Source organism: Apodemus sylvaticus, chromosome 13 (genome assembly GCF_947179515.1).
Source record: "Apodemus sylvaticus chromosome 13, mApoSyl1.1, whole genome shotgun sequence".
In the NCBI taxonomy this organism is placed as follows: Eukaryota; Metazoa; Chordata; class Mammalia; order Rodentia; family Muridae; genus Apodemus; species Apodemus sylvaticus.
In genome coordinates this window covers 26,860,040-26,886,384 of record NC_067484.1, presented here as the reverse complement: position 1 = coordinate 26,886,384, position 26,345 = coordinate 26,860,040, and the positions used below count along the sequence as shown (strand labels likewise).

At 37.6% G+C, this 26,345-nt stretch overlaps 1 protein-coding gene across 4 annotated transcripts in view; it reads right to left on the bottom strand.

Moving 5' to 3' along the window:
• The window catches only part of C13H18orf54 (chromosome 13 C18orf54 homolog), a 624,273-nt gene extending 597,991 nt beyond the window's left edge, over window positions 1-26,282 (bottom strand). Inside the window, exons 1-8 of one of the 4 annotated variants that reach the window (XR_007973096.1) lie at window positions 26,113-26,207; window positions 24,016-24,337; window positions 22,352-23,119; window positions 21,921-22,071; window positions 18,576-18,678; window positions 14,352-14,483; window positions 12,480-12,550; window positions 8,162-9,528 (exon numbers count right to left, since the gene is read on the bottom strand). Coding sequence is in view for 3 of the 4 variants with exons in the window: in XM_052155961.1 (XP_052011921.1) it covers window positions 9,456-9,528; window positions 12,480-12,550; window positions 14,352-14,483; window positions 18,576-18,678; window positions 21,921-22,071; window positions 22,352-23,119; window positions 24,016-24,298 (1,581 nt within the window). In the remaining variant the exon portion in view is untranslated. The other 3 variants (XM_052155961.1, XM_052155960.1, XM_052155962.1) reach the window with 3 other exon arrangements.
• Window positions 26,283-26,345: the final 63 nt, after the last annotated feature.

Genomic DNA, 26,345 nt, shown 5'->3' with positions numbered 1-26,345 from the left:
TGTATTCTGTAAATGAATATAAGGTTGTTTTGTGGAATTTTTTAGTGCTTGTAAATTTTACAGACTTTTAAAGAAAAAATTGTTTCATTTTGGATTTTTGTTTTATTTTTCTATCCTTTTTTCCATGTATTTGTGTATGTGTGTGAGAGGAGAGAGGGTAAAAGGAAGAGTTGGAGAGGGAGAAAGAAAGGAAGATACTGAGAGTCATATGTAGCTCAGACTTAGTTCAAACTTCCTGCTATGCTGTCAAGGATAATGTTGAACTTTGGATCCTATGACTTTAACCCAAAAATGCTGGGATTAGCAGCATGCATCATCAGGCCAGGTTTTATGAGGTGCTGGGGATGAAACCAGGAGTTCTGTGTGTTCTAGATAAGTATCCTACTGACTGAGCTGTGCCCTCAACCCAAGAAATTGTTGTTTAAACAACAAGTCTTCAGTGGCTGTTTGTCAAATGTCTTATGGGGGACCCTTGATACCTCCAATATTGCAAGTCCTTTCTCAATTAGGTTTCCTGTTCTTAATCACCTACCTGACAAATGGCCCTGATGCCATTTTTCTGCTTCTATCTTTCAAACACTCTACAACATAGTTACATTGCATTGAGATAGATCAAGTGTCCCTTCAACTTATCTGTAGTATACTCTGCCTGATTGACTTGAAGTACTCATTTTAGTTGACTATTCGTAAAAAAAAAAAAAAAAAACAAAAAATCTTGCATTTCTCCATCATTAGGCCAGATTACACAGAGGAAATACCATGGTGATGGCATTCAGTGGGCTTAAGCAAATAAATGATTGGATCTTACATAATCCTTACAATTCCATACTAACAATATAGCTTCCATCACTCTCCACATGTCCTTCCAAAGAGCTCCCATATGCCAGATTTTGACAACTGGATCTCTGAATATTACTTACTTTGTAGCTAAGTTGAATAAATTGAAAACATTAACAGATTTTAAATTCAAAATTCCATAATATTCATGTCCATACCTGAAGCAGTAACATAAAAAGTAGAATACATGCCACGTTAAAACAAAGAGTAATTAATATACAGGGCTTCTGTCAATGATGAATTGGAACTGGAAAGGTAGCATGAAGTAGATATGAAGTTGATGGCCTCTTTTATTATTTACATGCACATATGTGTAATGGGTTTACATAAATACAAAGTCCATTATTGTTGTTTGTGAGTATTTTGTGTCAGAGCTGACCACTTTGTGTTAGGTAGGCAATTAAGGGCATCATCCCTGGGAGAAACAAAGTCTCCCTCTCTCAGCTAGTATAAGTTACCTGGAAGAGCCTTCTGTAGGGTGATCCCCATGAGATTTTCCGCATCAGCATGTCTCTCGATATTGCCATTGTTCGGGTATGGTTTGGGCAGCCATTTCTAGGAGACACAGTCTCACAGCACACTTCTGGTCCTCTGGTTCTCACATGCTTTCTGCTCCCTCTTCCTCTTTCCTGAACCATAGGTGTTGGAGATGTGTTGCTCATGCATTTGTTGGGGCTGGACTACACACAATGATCTCTGCATTATGTCCAGTTGTGGTTTTCTGTAACGGTCTCCGTTTGCTGTAAAGAGAAGCTTCTTTGACAAGGGGTGACAGCTAACCTTACCTGTGGCATAAGGATAATTCAGTTTAAACTGTAATTAGGAACTACACTGATCTAATAAAGAGGCAGTAGTCGGTTCTTTTCTAAAATCCAATGACCTCACTTGCCCTGGGAATTTGGTTGGCTTCCTAGTACAAGGGATGATTTCCCTCCCATTGAGAAGGCTTTAAGTGGTTAGTGCCAACTTTTGTATTGTATTGATCACTATTTGTAAAGATCACTATTGTATGTCTTGTCATGTTGGCCTGTATTGTGGTTTGTAGGCATCACAGCTGAATAGGACAACTGTTTCCTCAGTGGCAACTTGCATAGTATGTTCTGGTACTACAGGATTAGATCATAAGGAGGAGACTTTAAGGTTAGATCCAGCCCACCTGTGTCCTAAGTGTACAGGTGCAGCGTATTTAGCAACAGGTCTTGCCTTCACACTTTGGAGGGCAATCGAGGGCAGCAGCAATAGCCTACATGTTTTGAGAGACTCTTAGACACCCCTGACCACCTACTCAAAAGGCAAGTGAACTATGTCTGGTATTGGAACTGTTGTGATGTTAATCCAAGTAAGAAACAGTCACGTGTGTGTGTGTGTGTGTGTGTGTGTGTGTGTGTGTGTGTGTGTATGTGTATGTGTGAGAGAGAGAGAGAGAGAGAGAGAGAGAAAGAGAGAGTATATAAACTATATAATTTTAGTTAAGTATGAACCGATTCCCTGAGGATTTATCTAACAACCTGGATGTTATTTGCCCCCCTTCCTCTTCCTCCTTCTATTGGCCTTGTTCCCCACCACCCAGTTGGAGTCTTTTCCTTGTTACTGTTTCCTACTTAGTTAGAACATACTCATTTTCCTCCTTCCCTCTGCTCCCTCCCGCCCTCCCAAGTTCTGTATCCTCATATTCCTCTCTACAGCCCCTAGTCTGTTTACAAGTAAGTAGCAGAGGACAAATGACTATGACATAAGGCTGTTTGGACACAGTGGGCCCTTAGCAGATGTCTGGTAGCAAACACGGAGTATTGGAGTTAAGTCTGGATGGATGGACAGTACAAAGGTCTGGAGGCAAGAGCATATTTGTAGTTATTTAAGAGTTAAGACCAAGCTGTTGAGTCACAGAGCAAATGGGGTGTAGGAAAGTTGAGTTGAGGAGGCAGAGCTGTTGCCTTGCCACAAGGAACTGTTACTCTAAGTTAAGAACTTCTTTTTTACTGTGAGAGGAAGGCAGTAGGTAGTCCCTGAGAAGAGATGCACTATCATCTACTGTGGTTAATGCATGTGCTCTTAGAGAATACAGCAGGAGGCCCAAGGGCAGAGTCTGCCTTGCCTTAAAGCTCCTGGCCTCCTTTAACTAATGTGTCGACACCATAGCAGCTGGTGTTTATTGAGATTGTAAGTGCCAGCTGTAACTTTTCCCTTTTAACCTTTAAAGCTACAGACGTGAGGAAGTCAGGTACTGGAATAGCTCAGTAGTGCAGAACCTGCCTAAGCACAAATGAGCTCCTGGATTCATTCTCCCCATCACCACCTAAAGAAAAAACTCAAAAAAGATGAGGTTCCTTTGTGTACAATTAAGAGATTTTAAATGACAGAACCATAACAGAAACCTACCTTTATTGCAAAGCCCAGATTCCTTCCCATGTAACTCAGAACATAGCCTTCTTACTACTGTGTCAGACTTTGTTCAGATCTTTGCAGATATTGCCTTTATCAAAAATAAATGCTCTTTAACCCAATTTCTTTACAGAAACCTGAAGTTTCGGTTATCTAGATCAACTCATTCATCTCATCCTGGATGAAATTTCTCCCAGCTGACTTATTTGGTTGCTCTTGCATCTTCTTTACCTGTTAAAGACAGAGCCTAGCTATATAGCCAAGTTAGACCTGAACTCGTGTACCTGCTTTTTTGTTGACATGCCTGATCCTATACTTCCCCACACACACACTCCTCAGACATCTCCCATTTGGCCCAGCAACAAATTAGTTAAGAGTCAAAATCAGAGTCTACTCCTTCTCAGATTTCTGATGTCACATTTCAAACAAATCCCACAACACTGAAGTTTAGAGAACAACCAAAAAAAGGTGACACTATAATAAAACTGCACTCTGAAGAAATTTAGAAACTAAATATTAAGCCTGAACATTACTTTTTAATACAAGAAAGACTGAAATATATGTAAGGTCCCACCTTGAAAGACAAAATTAAGCATGATCTGTGGTTGGTACAGAAAAGTCAATCACAGCTTAACTGAGGCAAGAAGAAGCTAAGGAACAAAGAATTTCAATTATAGTTTTCCATTTCTGGAAATATTTACAGAAAAGTTAAATGGTCAGCTTAATGAAAGCAATGCTCTTTCTTTGTACCGGATGCTTTGTTTGAGGCAAACAACCATGTAATTCTGAGGCAGGCCAGCAGAGATAGTTTGAAACTGTGGGACCACCACTTGGCTTTGCATTAGTTACAACCCTCCTCTTAGAATACACTTGGAAGCCAAGCTCCTTTGCCGGTATACATATGCACACACATTCCTCTCCAGGCAGTGCACCTAGCAACTTTAGGACCCCATCAACCTAGAACCTACATCAGGCAGGCTACACACTACCATCTCTGAACAACAGTAGCTCTGCCATCCCAGTAAGAATCAAATTCAGAACATTCCAGTGTATTCCTTAGGCTAGGAGGGAGGGCCATTTCAACCTCCACTGTTTGGGTTGCATGATCAGTAAAAAGCAAACCATTAGTAACATTGTAGGAAAATGTTTTAGGAAACATTGTAGGGAAAATCCCCTATTTATTGCCATATGCCTGTGCATAAACTGGCCATGCATAGGATTAGAATCAGATGCATTCTAAGAAGGGACATACAGAGTACAGAAATGACTCTATCATCCAAATAGGGAGCCTAGCAAACCTGGCCTCTTAGTAAGCAACCATCCCTCCGGAGCTGACAAAAGCATGCCCTGACTGTATCGGGCTCTTGAGCCCTCGTCCCTTACGCGTGTGGCTTGCTGACCATCTTTAGAGTGTGTCCCTCTTTAGTCTGTACTCCCACTCCCAAAGAAAATTATCTTGCTCCTTTTGCAGCTGTGAGCCTGTATTTTCAATTATTTGAGTAAGAGGGAAAGAGCAAGGAAACCCGCACTCCGGGCCCCAACACCAACAACTCCAGGATTCTTATGATAGGTCCAGATTTCTATCTCATCAATTACTTTATGAAGTGGTCAGATTCATTGGCGTTTGGGAACACTGGCTCAAATGTTGTCCCTGTACTTTGGTGTTTCTAAGTAACCTGACGTTTTTATTATTACCTATTCTTGGATGTTAAGATATGCTGCAAAACAAGGCAAAAGTGGAAAGCTGAGACATGTTTACTCTCAGCAAAGCCGCACGGGAACCTGATCAACAATTGTACTAGTGAACATTTTTAAAGGCCTCCAGGGAAAATTGATCCTGAAGGGCTTTTCCTATTGATTTCTGCCAACTGCATTAGTGGTTAAGGAAGTGTGGTCTAAAGATGTCCGAAAGCATTCTCTCTCCCAGAACATGCTGTCCTTACCAGCTTCCAGTGCTGGCCAGGAGTTTCCCTCAAAAACTCTTGAGTCAAGCTCCTGTTCTCTCTCCTTGGCTCTCAGCATGCCCACACACTCACTGTGATGGTTGGTTAGTGTGGTCCACTCAACAGGATCTAGAATCTTAGAAGTGGATTTCTGAGCATGCCTCTGAGATTATTTTAATTGATGTACAAAGACCATCTTTAAGCAGAGGATGCTAGACTGAATTAAAGAGAACTAAGCAGCGACAGCAGACACTGATGGCTCTGGAAAGGCTCAGTGCAGCAGTGTAGGGGAATACCAGGACAGGGAAGTGGGAAGGGGTGGATTGGGGATCAGGGGGAGGGAAGAGGGCTTATGGGACTTTCAGGGAGGGGGGATCCAGGAAAGAGAAAATCACTTGAACTGCAAATAAAGAATATATTGAATTTAAAAAGAGAGAGAGAGAGATCTAGCATGGCAAAGATACTTGCCTCCATCTGCCATCTAGTGGACACCAGACACCGCTTCAGTGAGATCTTAAGTCAGGCTTGGGCCCATCTTTCCCAAGTCTGTCTGCTCTAGCTTACCAAGTAAAGCTTTAAAACTTAAAGCAGCCACGGTTTCGATCACTATGCAAATGTACTTATGCATTAGACCCCACTGATAGCTGCCATCACGCCAGGCTAAAGCAGCATGATACAAAAGTAGTGTTTGGGTTTACTTGAGTCCCCTCAAGCCCTCGCACTACAGATACCCAGCTCAGCAGCAATGGGAGACAGGACTTCAGTTGCAGTATTTTAAGTCATAAGGATTTGCCCTCGTGAATGAATGGATTAATGTCCTTTTAAAAGGACTCGCTTGACAGGTAATGTGGCTCCCTTTGCTTTCTCTCCTTTTGCTATATGCAGAAACACTCTTTTTTTAGAGAATGCAATAAGGTGCCACCTCAGAAGCAGAGCAGCCCTCAACATAGACAACAGAGACATCAGCATTTTGGGATGACCTCTCACCCTCCAGAACAAGAAAACGGGCTTATTAATTACCTAGTCTCAGATAACCTGTTCACAGCAGCACAAAGCAAGCCAGACACTCAGATACTGAGTTCTACATCTGTAAAGTGGGTTGAGTATCTGGTAAAATGAAAAATATCAAAAACCTTTAAATCCCAAGTGTTCAGGGCTCAAGTAATCAGAAAGCTTACGGTTTTGCCCAGGTGTCATACTTATGAGACTTCTGATCCTATTTGAGAACAGCAGCAGAAATATCAAGAAGGAAACAAGTTCCAAGTAGGTATGATCCACCTCACTTTAAGATGGCTTTGCGTGGGTGGAGATAAATAAGAGGAACAGCGGATTTTATGACAAAAGCACCATGATGCTTAGATCGTGGAGGCGCCATATCACGCAACTGTCCAAACTCAGAATTTACAACACCGAGAGTCAACCTTGTGCTCATCGGCACTTCTTCCACTAAGCAGGTTTGAAATACAGTGTGAAGAATAAAATCAAAAAAAAATAAAATAAAATCAATCAATTTAGAGAAAATCCATTTATTCCAAACACAGAAACAAATATGATTTTTCCTACAGAATATTTTAAATTAGAATTTTTATTCAAGTGTGTGCAGACACCAAACAAGGCACTGGATTCTTTGGCACTGGAATTACACATGGTTGTGAGTCACCCAACTTGGGTGCTGGGAACCAAACTGAGGTCCTCTGGAAGAGTAGTATGTGCTCTTAACTGTTGAGTCACTTGGAGAATTTTATTTTATGATATATAAGATATTAGCCTAATCTATTAAATACAAAATAACAAAATATTAAGTGCAAGAAAATCCCATCTCATAAATTTTGGCGAGAAATAACCTACAGCAATATATACCAAAGCAAACTGTAGGAGTCAGCGCCTCAGTCTGGTGAGGAATCTCTGACATGGATGGGAACCCACCCCGACTATACAGCCAGTGCGGGTCAGTCTTGGCTCATTGTTCATGTCTTGAATTCCTGCTCTCAGTGGAATGTGAGCACATGCAGGTGGAGGCGAGAGGACCTCCTTGGGGGTCATGCCTCGGGAATGCTTTCTGCCTTATTTTTTGAGAAAGTGTCTCTGACATGGACCTAACTCATTAGACTATACAAGCTGGTCAGCAAGCCGTAGGAAACTCTTCTCTGCCATTCTGAGGCTGGAATCGTAGCATGCGTGCATTATTATGCTTGGCTTTGTTAGTTTGGTTAGTTGGTTTGTTTTTGTTTTAGCATGAGTTAAAAATGAGTAGCAAGCACGATATTCATAGAACCATCTCTCCATGGCCTTTGCATTTTTATTTTTTTGTTGAGAGAGACAGGGTTTCACTATGTAGCTTTAGCTGCCCTGGAACTCCCTCTGTAGACCAGGCTGGCCTCAAACTCAGAAATCCACCTGCCTCTGCCACCTGAGTGTGTGAATTAAAAATGTGCACCATCTTTCCAAGTCCTTTGATTAAAAAATGTTTATACTCAAAAACCTGAAGCCTCTTCCTTTTACCAATTTAACATCTTTTCAATATACCTTAATAGTAAGATAAGAGCACTGAACTGATACAATTTTACATTTATAATACATCTTGAAAATCTAATTTTCTCATTATCTAATTAAATTCTTAATTGAGTAATCTCCATATTGATATTTTCCTCCAAAACCCTATAAAGAAAAAAACTTTAAAGTATCAACTATACGTGGAACTCAACTACCTCTTTGCAGAACTTTATGAACATTTACATTTGCTCTTCAGTTGTCTCATATAATATATATAAATTTCTCCATGTATAAAAGAAAAAAGTAATGTTCACTTGGTAATATAAACTGCTTTAAAGTATAGGTTGTAACATAATTTTAGAATGAGCTGGTTATATTTACTATTGGAGACATGCTCTTGCAAAAGGAGGTGGTAATCAAAGGAATGTTTGTCAGTCATTACAGCACCATGTCTTTTCTGATGCTTCTCAGGAATAGTATATATTATGGGTGACAAATATATTGACATTTATAACCTAGATCTCTCTTTAAAACTTGTCTATAGTATATTTTATTAGGTTAAATGACTCTCCCAAATGTACCTGATGCTTATCCTATTACAATCTTCCCTTTTAACACTGGGCAGGAGAATTTATCACAACACAGAATGTCATCAGCAGCAAAGTGGAACCTCACTGGCTAGGGAAACAAAAGGCAGGGCCTACTCGGTTATAGTTGATGTATAGTGCCTTAATATCATGAAAAGAATTATTTGGCCATATGTACTTAGAAATTCTTCATAACAAATTTATTCATAAAATTAAATTGTTAATTTGTAGAATTTGACCATACACTAATTTCATCAGGGTTTTAAATTCATCCTTTGCTTTATTACATAATTTTCATTCTTGATGAAGACATTTTCTACTTATTGTAAATATTAATATTTCCTTAGTAGAAACTGTAGCAACTCTGTTCTGTTCTATCTAGAGATAAATTTGGAAGATTATAGTAAATAGCTTAAAATTATAATTGTTTTTAGATTTTCTACAGTCATTTTTTGTTCAGTTTCTGATGTGTCATAATGTCATAGCTTTTAACAGATTAAGGTTAACCCAAATCTAAAATGTAGGGAACTATGTATCAAATATTAAATTCACAACTATACTCTTTAAAATGATTTGCCAATTGTTAAGTATTATCAAGATTATCTTACAAAGAATCAATTAACTGAATTAAGTAAAAAAAAAACAAAAACAAAAAAACACTATGGTGTCATAATAAAAGAACATTCCATTACCACTGAGTCACAAACTAAATGTCGTTTACAAACAGAACATCTTAAATATCTAATTTATAAAACTTGAAAAGCAACAAAGTGACCGCTATAATAAAACAATGTAGGTATTACTGAAGCTGCTTGAAAATATTCAATACACACACATTCAAATATAAAATTTAGAAGATTTGGGAAGAAGATAAACGATTTTACAACTAAGAATTAAATGGCAAATGATAAGAATGTCAATAAAATTTGAGCCCAGGTAAATGGCAAGAAAGGAAATTATCCACATTTGAACGTTAAAATTTTTCTGGTCTGACGATCCAAGTACTACTTCAGGATATATCTTAGTGTCTTCCAGTTTTGTTTTTGTATAAAATTGGGCCTGTGAATATTTCCAAGTTAAGATTCTTAGAAATAAATATACTTGAACCAGTCAAAGAATAAGGCATGGCTAATGTTCTCAGTGTAAGCAGTAGCAGAGAGTGCATAGCTCGTTGTGTGGTGACTGTTTATTGCAGGAAGGCTTATTTTGCTCTTCACATCTTCAGTGACTGTCTCCCACTTGTATCATCAACCAGGTCTCTCAGGCGAGATAAATGTTGTAAGGCCCTTCATTAAAAAAATAAAAAAATACATTATAAGCCAATATTGAGAAGTGAACAGCCAATATAGAAAGCAAGAAATGATCACATTATTTAAAGTTCAAAGTTACTGAAAAAAATTAAGAAAATCATAAAACTTTGAGAACTCTTTTTTTATAAACTGGTATCTGAACAAGTAATAACTAAAATAAGTAAGTATTTTATAAACATTTGCTTTAAATATAATATTGAATTTTTAACTTGCCAGAGCTAATAAAAATAGTATCACATGTATCATATTTAATAAAACATTTTTATATACTTTTCCTAATAGCTCTGCAAAAATAATTATTTTCTTTTGTCATGCTATATGTATAATCTAGAAACAAGGCATGTAATTCATTTAATATTTATGGTAAAGATAGTTTAAATTTTAAAAATATAGCTTAAAGTCAGTAAAATTCTCAGTAAAACTCATTTTTGTTGAGAAGAAAAACAAGTAACTTCCCAAACAAGGTTGAATATATGGATAATACACTTTTCAAAATACACATGAAATAAAAGCCCACATCCTCAGCCTCAAACTCTATTAACTACATGTAGAAGAATGGAACTCAGTCCTTATCTCTTACTCTTCCCAAAACAATTGCAAATGCACCAAGGACCTTAGGCCCAATATTAGATGCAAAAGCCTGAGTCATGCTTAAACTTACAGGACAGGAAGAAACTCTCTGAATGGGACAACCCAGTGCTCAAGCAGTAAGACTGAAGTAAAGAGGCAGCTATCAAGAGGGAAAAAACATACCATCTATACAGATTTACTGTCCAGAATATATGAAGATCTCTAAAAAACCTAAAATCTAAAACCAACAAAAGCAGAAAAAGGACAGAGGGAGGGGGAGAGAGAAAGAGGGAAGGAAGGGGAGAGGGGGAGAGAAGGGGAGGGATAGGGAGAGGGAGGAGAGAGAGAGAGAGAGAGAGAGAGAGAGAGAGAGAGAGAGAGAGAGAGAGAGAGAGAGAGAGAGAGAACACAGCAACCAAATTAAAATTGGAGCAAAAGCACTGGGGAGATGGCTCAGGGGTTAAAGAGCACCTGTAACTCAAAGACTTGGTGGGTCAGTTTCCCAGTACACAAATGGTGGTTCACAAGCACTCATAACTTAGGAAATCCAGTGCCCTCTCCTGACCTCTACAGGGACCAGACATACATGTGGTACGCATATACACATGCAGCCAAAACATTCATACATATAAAATAAAACTTAGTTTAAAAATAGCTTTAGTTTAAGTGTAACTAAACAGTTTAATTGAAGGTAGTTAAAAAGTTCTCAAAAGAAGAAATACAAGCAAAAGAAGGAGTATGAGGAATAACACTAAAGACCCTGAAAACCTATGTGGAAATCTAGAATTGCGGAATCCTAAAGTATATGCATATACATATTAAAAATGTAAATGGAATTACCCTATTACGGTAGGACAATGCCTTTCTTAGACACCATAGGCTATCAAGTAGAAAGCCCACTGTCAGATATGAGTTATCTCTTCCCAAAATGTTTGCCAGTGCAGTCCCACAATCCCCCCAAATATTATAGACCACTGTTCTTAGCCACCCTCCAATATTTGATGGTAAACCCTCCTGCTGAAAACACCACATGCTTATTAAATCATAAAACAGAGAAGTCAAGCTGGTACCAAGATGAAAGCTTCATCTCTACTGCCTAGTTTTCATAGTACTGAAAGATACCATGCATGTTACTGAAGGAGACAATTAGTTGTCAATTCTACCTAGTTGTGAACCCTACGAGCTACATAACTAGGAGTCTGGGAAGCTTCTGGTATATCAGTGGCATGAATGATAAGGGAGTAACCAACCACTTTCTGCTTGGATTTAAGGTTAGCTGCATAAGACAGACTCCTGTTTTACCTATTATGGCCAAGACCCCCTGGCTAGGTGGCCATAGGCCCTGGGAGAACCTACTATTGTTCTTCTAAATGTGCATGGTATTACAGCGACTCCAAATGACTCATCTCATCTCACAATCCCCATCAGAAGATTCTTTCTGTAGGAGATGGTGATTAACACCGAGGCCCGCATCTGACCAACATGAAGAAAATGCTCAAGGAAGGCATGCTCAAACCTAAATGAGGCATCTATATCACACCCATTCCTCCCACGACTCAGAGATCATCTTACCTCAGATCTTTATAACCAAATGCAAACATAAAGAACATTATTGCCAGTCAATAGAAACAACTTGTAGTATTCACCACATTTTTATTTAGGACAATATGACTAAGGAAGATAAATGTACCTTTCTATAAAAATACACACACACACACACACACACACACACACACACACACACACACGCCCATGGCATTTGGGTAGAAGTCAGAGAACAACCTGTAGGAATTGGTTTTTCCCTCCCACTACATAGGGTCCAAGAATTGAAATCAGATCATCAGGCTTGGCAGTAAGTACTCTTACCTACCGAACATCACGCCAGCCTCAGGTACATTAAATAATGATACATTTATGACTAGATGAACTCATTTCATGGCATATTATTGTTATAGGATGCCCATATCAGTACTGAGTGTCTCAAACATCTGCTTTATTCTGAAATAAAGAATCAGACCCAGTCATATCCATTATGTTCTGTATGTCCTAGCACATCTTTTTAGCCCTTAGGACTATTTAAATAGGAAGGTTTACAGGTTTAAGAGCATGCAATATGCTTAAAAAATAATGCATTCCATGACTAAGGAAGACACTCATTGTTGACCTCTGGCCTCTACATTTATAAAAACACACACAAACAATACATAAATATACATACCACATTTTAAAATATGTGCTACAAGAACTTTAAGTATGCCTACCATACATTCACTCTGGGAACTACTAAATTCCACCCTAATTCCTGTCAAAGGAATGACTAAAATGGATTCGTGTCCAAATTAGTAAACAATACTTACTTGTGAAGAGACCTAGTAATAGGCATCATATTTTCCTTCATCTCTAATTTAGAGAAATCATCCTCTGACACCTAGTATTAAAACCCAAAAGAAACAAAAACATTTGAAATATTCAATTCATTGTACCAAACTAATTTTTTGAAGAGCAATTAATACTTTCATTGTTCCTTCATTCGAAAATTACAACTACTCTGACTTATGGTTAAATGTTCCTAAAATATACGTCTAAGCACATGCCCATTAAAGAATCACACTGGCTTGAAATTACATCCTAACAGACAAGGTTAAGTGTCACTGATGTTTAACAGAGTAAGTGAAGGACTGATTACACTGTATCTTAAAGGTATAATTGGAGTACAGAGGAAAAATGACACAGACTGTGACAGTAAGGCTCATTCACTCATATGTAATGCTCACTAAATGGCAGTAAAACTGATCAGGAAAAAAAGCCAGGCACAGAAAATCAAACAATGATTTACACTTACATATGGAATCTGAAAAGTACCATTGTTAAAGCCCTGGAGCTGGAGTTACAGACAGTTGTGAGCCATCCTACATGGGTGCTGGGAACCACGTTTGAGCCTTCTGTAAGACAATGCCTTCTGAACCACTGAGCTATTTCTAAAGTCACTGGATCAGAGTAAACTTAAGAGGCTGGCTGAGTGATGACAAATGAAATGTTGGTAAGTATATGACATCACACTCAGAAGGAGGCAACTTCAAGATAGCTATTTTGTAACACATTTTAAATGTTCTCACCATAAAAAAAAAACACTATATAAGGTGGATATACACCAATTAGCTTAATTTAGCCATACAATAATTTATACCTATTACATCAGAATTATCAAATTTGTCACGATAAGTGGCAGTTAGAATTTACAAGTACATATAAGAGAATTTAAATTCTATGGTTCTGTATTTTGAAAAATTCATCTGCTACATGAAGCAGAAACACGTTTTTCAAAATTTCTAGAAATACATCATTTTTTTAAAATGTATTATACTCACAAATACCAATGAACACATAAAAACAAAAATAAATCTGCTTTTCTGAGATACACAGGTGTAGAAACCTAACACTAACACTAAGAACACCTTCTAGTTGTCACAGAAACTCTAAGAAGCTTCTGTGTTTATAAGAAGCCACACAGAATAATTCTGTAGGATGTGTAAAGATGGCACTGATGCCTTTCTATACTATAACTGTAGCAGCAGCATCTCTAAGATGTTGAGCATAAGCATGAAATAAACAGAAAAGATAGCTCAGAAGCAGAAAAAAATAAAACTTTAGAAATGTAATTGTAATACTGCTAGGTGTGGGTGGAATAATTCCTAAAAAGTATTTAATTAGACTACAAGTACCCGGCAAGTACTGTGTTAGTATGTTCACTTGCAGACAACTACAGGTAGGTCTACAACACATTCTGGTGAAGCCTGACTTAAGTTTGAATGAAGAATGATCCTACAGCTCAAGTGTTGATCCTCCTCCACTGGTGGAACTCTTTTGGAAGGCTATAGAAGTGGAGTGGAGAAAGTTGATCACAGGGCCTGCCACTGCAGGAGGAAACCGACCACAGGCCTGAAGGTCACACTGGTCTCCAGCCCCTCCCTCCCTCCCTCCCTCTTTTATTCTCAGTCGGCTCCTGAGATGCACAGCCTCTCCTCAGTCTACTCCCAGACACCACTGCTCCTGCTGCCTTCCTGTTCTGCCTCACTATGGCAGAACTCAGAGACGCCAAAGACTGGACTGGCACCTCTGAAAGCACAAGTCAAGATAAACCACGTTTCTATCACATATCCCACCACTAGCATGAAGAAATAATACAATTTATATAAATGCATATGTCTCAATGCTAGGCTTGTGCTTACTTGCTTAATCTCTTCTTCTGGCTCTGGATTTTTATTCTGATTAAAACTTTCTTGTACTGTTTGAAGGTTAAATAACATTTGTTTCAAAGCTTCAACAGGACCATGATGTTTGCCTCCTGATAGAGTAGAGCTCTAAAGTTAAATGAAATGAAAAAGTTAACCATTCAAATATAAAAAGAAAATAGTACATTGCATAATATCCTTCAAAATAAATTAATGAAAAAGTCAAGACAATGTATTAAAATTTGTGTTTTAAAAAAATCAAATCTTCTATATCTGTGGTCTTACCTAGCTTCAGACCAAGCTGCAATACCAACCCACCAGAAAAGATATACCTGCTGGTGTAGCTGTAGCATGACTGTTATAAAATAGTGAAACTGGAAATCGTGTTAAAAATAAGCTAAACTCCAAAAGACTACCTTTCCTCTGATATAGATACTAGATTTAAAACTGTGTTTTAAGTCAGATGTGTGCTTGTATGTATGTTTTCACAGAGATGCTGTCTTTTTACCTCTTTAGAGACTTCCACTTAAAGGCTTAATAACCATCATACTAACTTTCCATGCATTCAAAAATATAATAGTACTTAACTATACAAGAAGGTGATGCAGACTGTTTGCAGATGTCTTTGGGAATTTATACCTCACACTGGCCTGGAACTTCCAATCCTACTTCTATCTCCTGAGCTCCACGGGCTCATGACTTTTCTTATAAAGTTCCTAAGTGGCTACTTCATAGTTACAAAACCCAAGACACTTCTTTTCTCAGGAGGTGGGGGAGAAGAATGAGAATTTAGTGCTTAAATGGTGCTATGGTTTAGCTTGGGAAGGTGGAAGGGCTCTGCAGTCAGGAGTTGGTGGTCTTTAAAGCAGTATCACGTTACTATAATGCCACTGAAGTATATACTTAAAAACCAATTAACATGGCAAATTTATGGCATGTATACTTCACTACAATGGAATAAAAGCTCAGAGAAAAAAGCAGCAGTGTAAGGATCCAGTTAAGCATAAAATCAGTAGTTATCATCCAATATTCTGAGACTTATCACTGAAATTTAATAATGGATATTTGAGGAAATCATTTTGTCTCTGATTCAGTAATGTTTCATATACACAAAAAATTACTTAAACCTATAAGAGACTGAAAGATGCCTCCATGTGAGCTGGTTATGGAGAAGCATCGGGGCTAGAAATAGACCCTATTCCAAAGAGAAGGACCAAGACTGGCCTGTGGGAACTGAGCAGTGCAGAGAAACAGGCTAGCTCAGTGTTGACAGGAGGAAGCCAACCCAAACAGCCCTCTGGCCAGGTTAGGGAAACATAAGCTTCATGAAAAGGTAAGTAAGGAACTCCTAGTGAAAGCACAGAAGCAGTCTGACCCTCAAGACAAGATTAGCTCTCTCAAACTTCAAAAATAGTTGAAAGTTTGTTAACTTCTTTTGTGACTTCTCCTTCAAGCTAAATGAACAATAGAGAGCACTCCTCCTGTACTGGCCTCTTGACAGAGGACTGTACCAGTCTTAGTACTTTCCCATTGCTGTGATAAAACACCACAACCAAGGCAAGTTAGAAAAGAAAGTATTTACTGGGCTTACAATTTTGAGAGTAAGAGCCCATAGCAATAGCAGGATCAGCTAAGAAATCACATCATAATCTACAAGTAGGAAGCAGAGAGGAAACACGCTAAGTCTTTTGAAATCTCAAAGCCCAAGCCCCCAGGAGTGGAGATAACACACCTCCTCCAACAAGGCCACATGTCCTAATCCTTCCCAAACAGTTCCACTGACAGAGGACCAAGTATTCAAACATATGAGGATACAGGGGACATTCTCATCTAAGCTACCAGAGTACCTATTTGCTTAAATTAAGATACCCTGGGAGCCTGAGAACAGGAAACCATCACAAGCAAGGAACCCTAAATTCAACCCACTGCTGAAACAGATGCCAGAATTTTATGGAGAATAAGAGATCCAATATGCTAATAATTTTAGACAGATAGATATAGATATAGAGACAGAGATATAGAGAGATAGATATAGAGATAGACATATCTGACATCAGTTGGTTTATTCCAGGTAGTAAATGGTACAGGGAGGAAGGAGACCTCCCTTAGTAGCTTCATCAACTGAGAAAAACCTTGGAGTCTGATAGTTCAGAGTCTGAGGTCAGCAATTTAATAAAACTCTGAAGTGATGAGATTTACTGCTGTACAGGCCAAGAACTTTGAAGTTCCAGCAAACTATTTAATATCCACAGTCATATCTCACCAACAGAATGATTAATGTTTAAGAATTTAGAAAGATATCAGTCTATAGAAATAATTACTCTCTGCCTTCTCTCTGTACTCCAAAAATATTTGATAGATGCCTCCCAGATAGAATATTTACCACTTTGAGGAAGAAGAACTGAGAGTGGTTAGAGTGAACAACTAAGTATAGGCAGCAGAGGCCCCTGGTGTACACAACACAGGGAAGATAATACAGACAAGTCTAGTAGACATCCCACCCTTGTCCAACACAAGTTCAACATCAGCACCAATCATAGGAAAGATGCCAACAGTCCTCAAGCCCAACTGACCCTCTACTCCATATATCTGACAGTATAGAAAACTCTAACGTCTAATCTTAACTTCACTTTTTTTTTTCTGCATGCTTCTTTTTTTTCTTTTTACTATTTTTTACCTCCTAGTTTTATGTCTGGATTTTTTACTCTCGATATACTAATCTAGTTTCATGTAATTTTTTCAGTATGAGACAATTATTTTTTGTTTTTGCTCATATTTCTCTTTTCTTTATATTATATATAGTAGTTGTGGCTTCGTCTTATTTCAGAAAAGCCTTTAACATTTTTGTTGTTTTGTCTAATTTTACTTATGAATTTTTTCATTATTTGGAAATTATTTTCATTTTTTCTTCCATCTTATTACTTGTTAGTTTCTGGGTCTTTTCTCTTTCCTTCTAAAGCATTCTCCCCAGCCCACTCCTCCTTTTCCCTCCCTTCGCTCCTCCCCACACTCACTCACTTGCTACCTCTATACCTATCCATGAGTAATTTTTGACCTCTTAGCACATTCTACATACAGTGGTTTCTGGTGACAATCTAACCTGTAGTTCTTTATCTCTGATGGCTTAATATTGTTGATATTACATTGGTGTGTTTTCTCTTCTCACTGTTACTGCTGAGGAAATGGAAGTTTCCTTGAAATTGAAACATTTCACCAGAAAGGAGAGTTAAACTCATGAAACTCAAGTTTAAAAGGAAAGGCCAAACATGTAGAAAGACAGAACTGGATGAAAGTCCAAGATAAATGTGATTATATGAGCATCTCTATGGCAAAAGAAATAGAAAGCAGAGTGGAGAGGTAGAGTATGGATAGGGGAGTACTATCTAGGACCTACGCCAGACCTTAAAATTGTTCTAAAATGTGTTCCTCTACCAATTCCTTTACTAATGCCATCACCTAGCTGCTTGGCTAAAACATCTTGTATTCCTTCAAGACACATCTCCTATCTGGCCACGGCTGAGCACCACCAGTGTGCCTCCTCTACCCAGTGCACTGTCTTACTATTCTGGAGACTGCAGCAGTCTCCCAAATGAGGTCACTGCTCCTTATTTAGGGGCTCCAAATGTGCTCCTCACACAGCATTTTCTGCTCCCCAGATCTCCTAGCCATGTTGACCCCTTCTTACCATTCTACTGTTTGCTTCTCTGACAGAGCTAATCGGACTCAACTCTGACAATCCTTGAACGTGTCAGGCATTCTCGAACTTCTAGTTCAAACCATGGATCATTTCTTGAATGCATGTATATAATTTGTACTTGTAAGACATATAAACTGTCTTTGTAAAATAAGGCAATAACTTAAAGTATTATGGTATGTATTACTGATGGAGAACACAAGCCTCAATGATCAACTGACCTAGAGAGAAAGATTATTTCCCCCTTTATGGGCTCCTAACGGGCTCCTTTATGTTTTCCAGAAAAAAATATTATAATGACAATTCAAGCTACATGTATAAATCAACTCCAGTTTCTTATACTTTACAACATTAAAAGTAAGTTCTTGTACTTTAAAATACTAAATATCCTGAAAGTAGTTGAAGTTTGGTGGATATGTTGGGGAAAATGAATTTAGGAACTTGTTGTTGCTTTAGAATATTAAATAAGAGAAATCAGTATGCATAATTTAACTACAGACTTTCTTATAAACATTAACTTTACTCACCTGATTATCATCATTTAAAAAGTCCTCAAGAAACTCATTAGCACACTGTGTCCTGGTACTTTGTTGAGGACTGTCATCGGCTCTAACAGGGACAGGAGATTTGCTACACAGGATTTAAAGGATACAAACAGTAAGCATTTAAAAGTAGGCATTATATAATTTAAAAGTTTCCCCTTAAAAGCAAGTGAGGCTGTAGAGCTAGCTTAGGCAAGAGTACCTGCTGCTATTGCTCAGGACCCCATCCTTCTCCACGCACGTGCGCACACACATGCGCACACATACACATGCACCCTTCTCAGCACACACACATACACACACACACACACACACACATGTATGCAATACCCATGTACACACAACCCAACTATGGAATAATTTCAGCTTTAAAGACAATACTTACATAAACTATGATTCTTGACTGAATCCCCCAACTATGGAATACCTTCAAAAGCTCATCTGTGACACAGCACCTTTCCCCAGGTAACTACAGGGAAAGTTGCGAGTGTAGCTCAGTGGTAGAGTCCCAGCCAAGCATGCAGGGAACTCTGGGTTAATTCCTCCATGCCATGCATACATACCAAACAAATTATTACCTAATGATAATAGAAAGCTTAAAACTCAGAAGAGACTTTATGTAAGTGGTAGTTTTATGTTCTCCCACAGGACAACAGGACAAACACACCTCAGAACTATTATTAATGGTGAAAAACTGAGGAAAGATTTAATTTTTAAAATCTAAACTCCAAACTGAAAGTTCTAATCCCAGTCCCAACTCTATATGACCTTCAGTAATTCACCTGTCTAATCTTGAGCATCTACATTTATGGTCCTTATTTCAGAGATATTGTAAAATAAATTTCTATGCACCTTACATATTTAGTAGTCATTCAATAATCACTTCTTCCTTGATGTTCTGAGTAGTAAGGAATATTCATGGCAAAAGAAGGTTCTAAATTAAACTGTACTTATCACAAAAATAAATGAAATTATCCTACCTCTTTATATATCATTATAACATATATTTATAACTTAAAAATACAATTATCTAGTAATCTTTATAAAACAGTTAAACATTGCATGCTAATTATTTCAAGAAGCACTTCTTAGTTGACATATTTTACTTATAACTTGCCTTGAGCTATTTCTCAGTCTGGGTAGTCTTTTCTCTCACAACTCAACAACATGCTTTTAAATATCCATACTGAAGATAGATGCAGACCAGACATGCTCATTACACTATCCTATTTTTATTTTTAACATTTGCGCAAAACCTGTTTAATGTTTTGTTGACTTTTATTAAGTTCTGCATTTTAGTGTGTGTGTGGTATGTGTGTGTATGTGTGGTGTGTGTGGCGTGTGTGGTATGTGTGTATGGTATATGTGTGGGGGGTATGTGTGTGTGTGGTATATGTGTATGTATGTGGTATATATATGGTGTGTATGTATATGTAGGGGGCATGTGTGCGGTGTGTCCAAGTTTGTTTATGTGGAGGGGATGTGTGTATGTGGGGGGGATGTTTGTATGTGTGTGTGTGTATGTGTGGCATGTTATGTGGCAAGTGTGTGTACGTGTATTATGTGGAGGCATGTGTGTGTGTGTGTGTGTGTGTGGCATGTATGTGGCATGTGTGTAAGTGTATGTGTGTTGTGTGTGAGTGCGCATGTCTGGGCCACGGTCAATGTCACATGTCTTCCTCTATTATTACCCATCTTAATTTCTGAAAGTCTTTCACTGAACTTTAGCAAGACTAGTTTGACAAAACAACAACAAAAAAGAAAACAAAAAAAACCCAAAAGCCACAGGTCCTCTTGTCTCTCCCTCCCCAAGCACTGGGATTACAGGTGCACACCACACACCCCGCTTCTTACTTAGGGGCTACAGATCCAACCTCTGGTATGTGTGCTGAGGCAGCTGCCTCATTCTCCCTTCCAACACTAACTTTACAGCTTCCTATTTTATTGTTTGATTCAGGAACGCCTTGCCAGTATCAGCTAAGATCTATTTATTCTTCTCGGCAATCCATCTTTTCTTTTTCTACAAGCACAATACTTGTGAGTTAATGCTCCAAAAATGAAGAGCTGGGTGCGAGGTACTGGGTCAAATCATTGGTATCATTCGTATAAACTGCAAGTCTTATAGTCTAATTGCAAACATATACAGTAAATGTATGGGAAAATCCACTCCTCAGCTCCACTGTGACTTTTCTCCTCCTTTTGGACATGACTGTAACATAAGCATTGCAGTTATACTTTTACTCACGCAAAGACTAACTGATTAGGAATTTAAAAAATTAAAAAAGGATGTTAAGTGAGCTAGTTTTAAATCTTTTTTAAAACATACTAAAGTAGCATGAGAAATAAAACTAAAACAAGAATATCAAGTTTTATGAGCAATCACCAACACTACAGGATTCATAGATAGTTCACCCCAGTCAGAAACTAGCCTCAGTATTTCCATTTTCAAACTGAATCCTCTCAACGACTCTATGTAACTATTATTTCTCTACCTTCAAAATTTAGAGAACTTACATAGCTATCAAAGCAAAAACCTAAGAAATGAGGCCGACGGTCAGTAAGTCAGTGTTGGCATTCAATGTATCCTCCTGAGAGACAAGTGAAAGGAATCCACATACTGGGCAGGCTGATGGCGGAGGATCAAGAGCTGGAGGCCAGCCTGGGTTACAGAGCATGGCACTGTCTCAAGAAATAAAACAGGATACAGGAATTCCGAAATATATCGACTATTAGAACCAGAGACACAGATACCACTTACTAAAACTGCATTTCTACCAAGGGCAAATGTGGTATCACTAATGGAAAAACTTTTTATATAAGCTCCAGTCAATACAATACTCATCTTAGGTGTGTAGGCACTTTTTGAATTATTCTAAGAAACAGTACCATAGGAAGACTGAGTATAAAGATGAATAACCCTAGGAACTACAACAGACCATATCTCAAAATGTACTGCCATCAAGCAGTAACCAAGAGAAAATCAAAATGGAAATAAGGCAAAAATAACAGGTTTGGGGAAGACAACATTTAAAAAGGAAGGAACTCAACAGCACCATTCCATTTGCAAAATAAATGTGTATGTAATATAATTAAAAATATTTTTCACATATATTCATTACAAATAATTTAACACCAAAGCAAAATGAACAGCAGCATGTGTTTTATGGAAGCACGTGAAACACTGTATCATCTTATAGTAACAAATGAAAAATCTATCTTAAGCAATATGAAAGCTAGATCATACCATCATTAATTATTAAGTTATGTGAAAAGCACATCTGATGTTGACTTAATACTTTTTCATTTGGAACACCAAACAATGACACTTACAAAGTAACAGGGACATTTTCCCATGTTCGTTCTGCTTCAAGTTTATCTAAGGAGCAAGGACTGTCATCCTTTTCCACAGGCTTTGGTAAGTCTTTAGTAGATTGTCTGAGATTCTTCTTAGCCTTCAGGATAAGCAATTCAATTTTGTCACCTAATTTTAAAAACACTCTTTAAGAAAAAAATAGAGAAATCTCAAAATATCTCACAGTCAACAGGAAGTAAAACATTGGTAATGTACACATCTATAACCACAAATTAGGATAAAGTGTGATCATTTACACAAGAAAAACAGAGATAAAGACTTTAATAGCTTTAAAATACTAAAGATCATATGTATTTTAAGTGTTATTACATCATAAAACTTCTACAGAGTATATTACATTTTAACACATCCTTTGTTTTAAAATAAAAAACTAAAAACAAAATATTACCACAGAATGGCTTTTGGGATTGTCCTGGGAGAAGTGGATTGTCACACTGACATTTAAATTCATTACCTAATCCTTTATACTCACTGAAGGAATCTGTAAAGTCTGAAGGTTTAAAAGAATATTCAAAACAATCTACTTTATTTAAAAGCTGAGTTGTTCTTTGTGTTTGGTAACTGTGTATAGGGCAATACTCATCTTCATTTAATAATTTATAAACCCTTGGAGTATTTGCATCAGGTAGCAAGTCTTCATTATGGAGCCAAATTGGATACTTAAAATCAGGTATACTAGTTACCCCTGAGACATTAAGGTCAGATTTCTGGCTAGTGAGCCATCTTGGATAGTTCTTTTCAAGACTGTGCTCTGAACTGTCCTTCAAAGATGATTCTTTAGGAAAAGATAAAGACAATTCCGAAACACATTTATTGTTTCTGTTAATAGGTTCTGGGGTTCTGGGCCTGCCACATTTCTTTCCATTTATATTTGTATATACAGAAGGAGGAACTATATTATCCTTGCTCTTGGGAGTAGCATCTACATAAAAACTTGAACTATTTTTAATGTCCGAAGAATCCTGTCTTCCGATGTATTTCTTGATTTTCTTGTTTTGTCGGTGATCAGGTGTAACGTAAGTGAAGGAAAAGCATCCGTCTGCTGGAAGTCTTAACAAATCATCAGTTGTTAGGCTAATGGAGTCCATGTCATTAATAGTCTCTCTTCTATAGTATAAGGGGTTAAAGTGCTGTTTGTGATCAAGATTTTCAAAAGCTGAAAAACAAAACATAGTTTTGTTTATTTATTATATATGAAATAATCAACCCTATTAAAATTAAAAATTTAAGAATCTTTGGTGCTTCCACTTTATCATTAGTTTTGAGTACAAATCTTAAACAGATAAAGTGGTAAATATAACACATGCTTTTTCATACCTCCTTCAGTACTTAATTTCTATATGTAGCATCGATCAGTCAAATCTGTATAGTTCTCTTATTGTTTCTTCAACTTTCTCCACCCAGATAAACCTTTTACATTAATACAATCACAGTAAGCAGCAGAGAATAGTATGCTATTAAAGTTAGGTGGAAAGACAATTTGTTTTCCCTGCTCCCAACCCTGCAATGGCATAGCCTCAAAGAATGCTATCTAGTTCTCTTCACAATTAAATCACCCATACTCTTCCCACACTACACTTCTCTGCTAGTGTTCAGTAAAGTTTATGAATTCATTTTTCCAGACCTGTCTTCGTGAAGGCTTTATTAAGCACATACTTTTAATATGACTATTATTTCACAGAATACAGATGATAAAAAATAATATTCCTACTTCACCAGCTAAGATTGAGCAAATACAAACTCAGAAAGATCAGGATTATTTAATAGCTTATTAAGACAACAGTAGCAATACTCTTTCTATCCTGCCACAAAAAAATGGCTGTAGAATTTAAGATCAGCCACTTTCTACTGTGTCCTCTCCAAGGACAAAAGATCTTAGCAAAAAAACACTGGGATCATAACAAGTAGACAATCCATTTTACAAAATATTAAGACTTCATCAATATAAGGGTCTTTTTTTTTTCCAAAATAACAAAGGTCCAACGTCTAAGGCACACCTCTCAAGCGTGTGGACACGAAAGAGTCCCAGCAAGCATAAAGAATCAAGCATACCATTATCTGGTGTATGCACATAGCTGGAAAACTGCAGCACATTAGCAACCTCCCCATCAATGTTTACGTTGACAGTGTTTGCACCAGGATGCTCTCTGCTTAGGTCAAAATCATCAATATAGGCCTGCAGAGCCTCAGAAGCGGAGCTGTACAGCTGGTCCTTATACCGAAACGAGCTGTCGGAACTGGAGGAACTACTACCACTCAGGCTGCAGCTTGCCAGGAGAGAAGATACTGAAGATTCTCGAGAACAAACTCTGTGCTTTGTGTTTAATTTCGCCATGGCTTTCTCTCAAAATGAGTTACTCTTTTCCATTAAATACTACAATACAGAAACAAAATGGGACAGTGCCAATGAATAATGATAGGCAATAAAACTCATTAAATATGTAAACAAAGCTTTTCAGGATTAAAATTACTTATTGATAATACATAATCCTACATAAGCACTGAAAGTTTCCTATTATCTTTACTGTTAATCATTTCATGAATGATTTAGGAAAAAAAATTGAGAACCTACTATGTGCTTAGAAATATACAGAGAAAAATAATCTGCCAATATACATGGAATTCCAAGGAAAAGGTACTTTTTTTTAAAGTCCTAAAAGCTACTATGGACAGTGCTTCTTTATTATGGTGAGGTACTTTATGACATCACAATACCTAACATTTCCCAACAGGTACTAATTTTGAGTCTTAAAAGCCTACTGCCATGTATTACAGATAGCTGGTAATCAATTTTTAAGCCATTAAATAAAGCATTAGAAATAAGCATCAATATGAAACTTTAGCCAAAAATAAATAACTTCAGAAAACAAAATATTTTCAAAAAATTAAACTAAATTTGTTTTCAGAATGGCTTAACTATAAGCCTCTTATGTTAAGAATCGCTTCACCTTCATTTTTTTCATATCCCCAGTACATTTTAATGTTTTAAAATCTTATATGTATGGGTATTGTGCCTATATTTATGTCTGTGTACTACACGTGTGTACTACATGTGTGCATGCCTGTCACCCAGGGAGATGAGAAAAGGGCTGCATATCCCATGGGACTGCTGCTACAGACCACTGTGAGTCAGCACGTGGGGGCCAGGACCTGAACCTGGGGCCTCTGGAAAAGCAGCCAGTGCTCTTGTCCACAGCATTTCTCCACTCCTGTAGTTCTAACTCTTAAAAGTTTCACCTCCTTAAGAAAGCTTAACTGGTTTGGAAATTCAATGTAATCAGCTTTATGTTTTCCTAGTAAAATTAAGAGAGCGTCTAGCACAGTAGTAATATCGACATTTGTAAACAAATAATGGGATAGACATGTATTCATTCATAATAGTCCTTGAGAAGTGAAGGATTCTCTGTACTAAAAAAAAAAAAAAAAAAACTTCACGCATAGGTTGTGATGCATGCTGCAATGTTGCAATGTCAATAGCTCAATTCTGGCTGTAATTTTGTAAATTTTTTTGATGTCATTAATGATGACATTAGCAATGTCAAATTTGACTTTAAAATATAACAAATGTTCTAATTAGGGAGTCGGGGCTGTAGTAGCTCCTGCCTATCTTCCTAGCACTCTGGGGCTGAGGAAGAAGATAGCATTGAGTAGTGATGGCAGGATGTAAGACAAAGCTCTTCTCCATTCCTGAAGGCTCTGCTATTGGTTTTTCTCTAAAGAATAACTGGACAAAGTCAATTTTATGCTCTCGTTATCCTTTTTACGAATCTTTAAATTAGCTCAACTAAATCCGCTTGGGTGTTTGTTACAAATCAGGATGCCAACTTCACAAAACCTTAAGAACAAGCAACATTTTTTTTTTTTTTTTTTTTTTTTTTTTTTTTTTTGCTTAAGGGAGAGCTGTTGGTTGGATTTACTTAAGAGAGTGGCTGAGTGTTATCTCCATTTACATGACAAGAAAACCCGCAATTCTTATGGAAAGTTAAGTCCACACCGAAGTAAAATAGTTTAAGAAACTCCTGTACATTTACAGCCCTACTTCTAAAAACTATCCACAAATTTTAACTGTTTATGACACCCTCACTCCCATTTCGGTCCTAGGGACGGTTCCCAATTACACATATTTTAAGTAAAAAGCATGTATCTTACCATTCCCTTCGCAAGTGCCAGTTTCAATCTCCCGAATTAAATCCATCGTGTTGAATGATAAAAAGTTAGGCCAAGAAATTTCAACTACCTCGATTGGAAACACAGACGACCCGAGCGTGTCAAAAGAGTGCCAGGGAGATGAACGCCCTGGAAGTGGAGCACAACTCCGGGGAACCGCGGCTCTGGTTGATCCTGCAAAGGGGAGCGTCGCCGGGTCCGGAACACTGACTCTG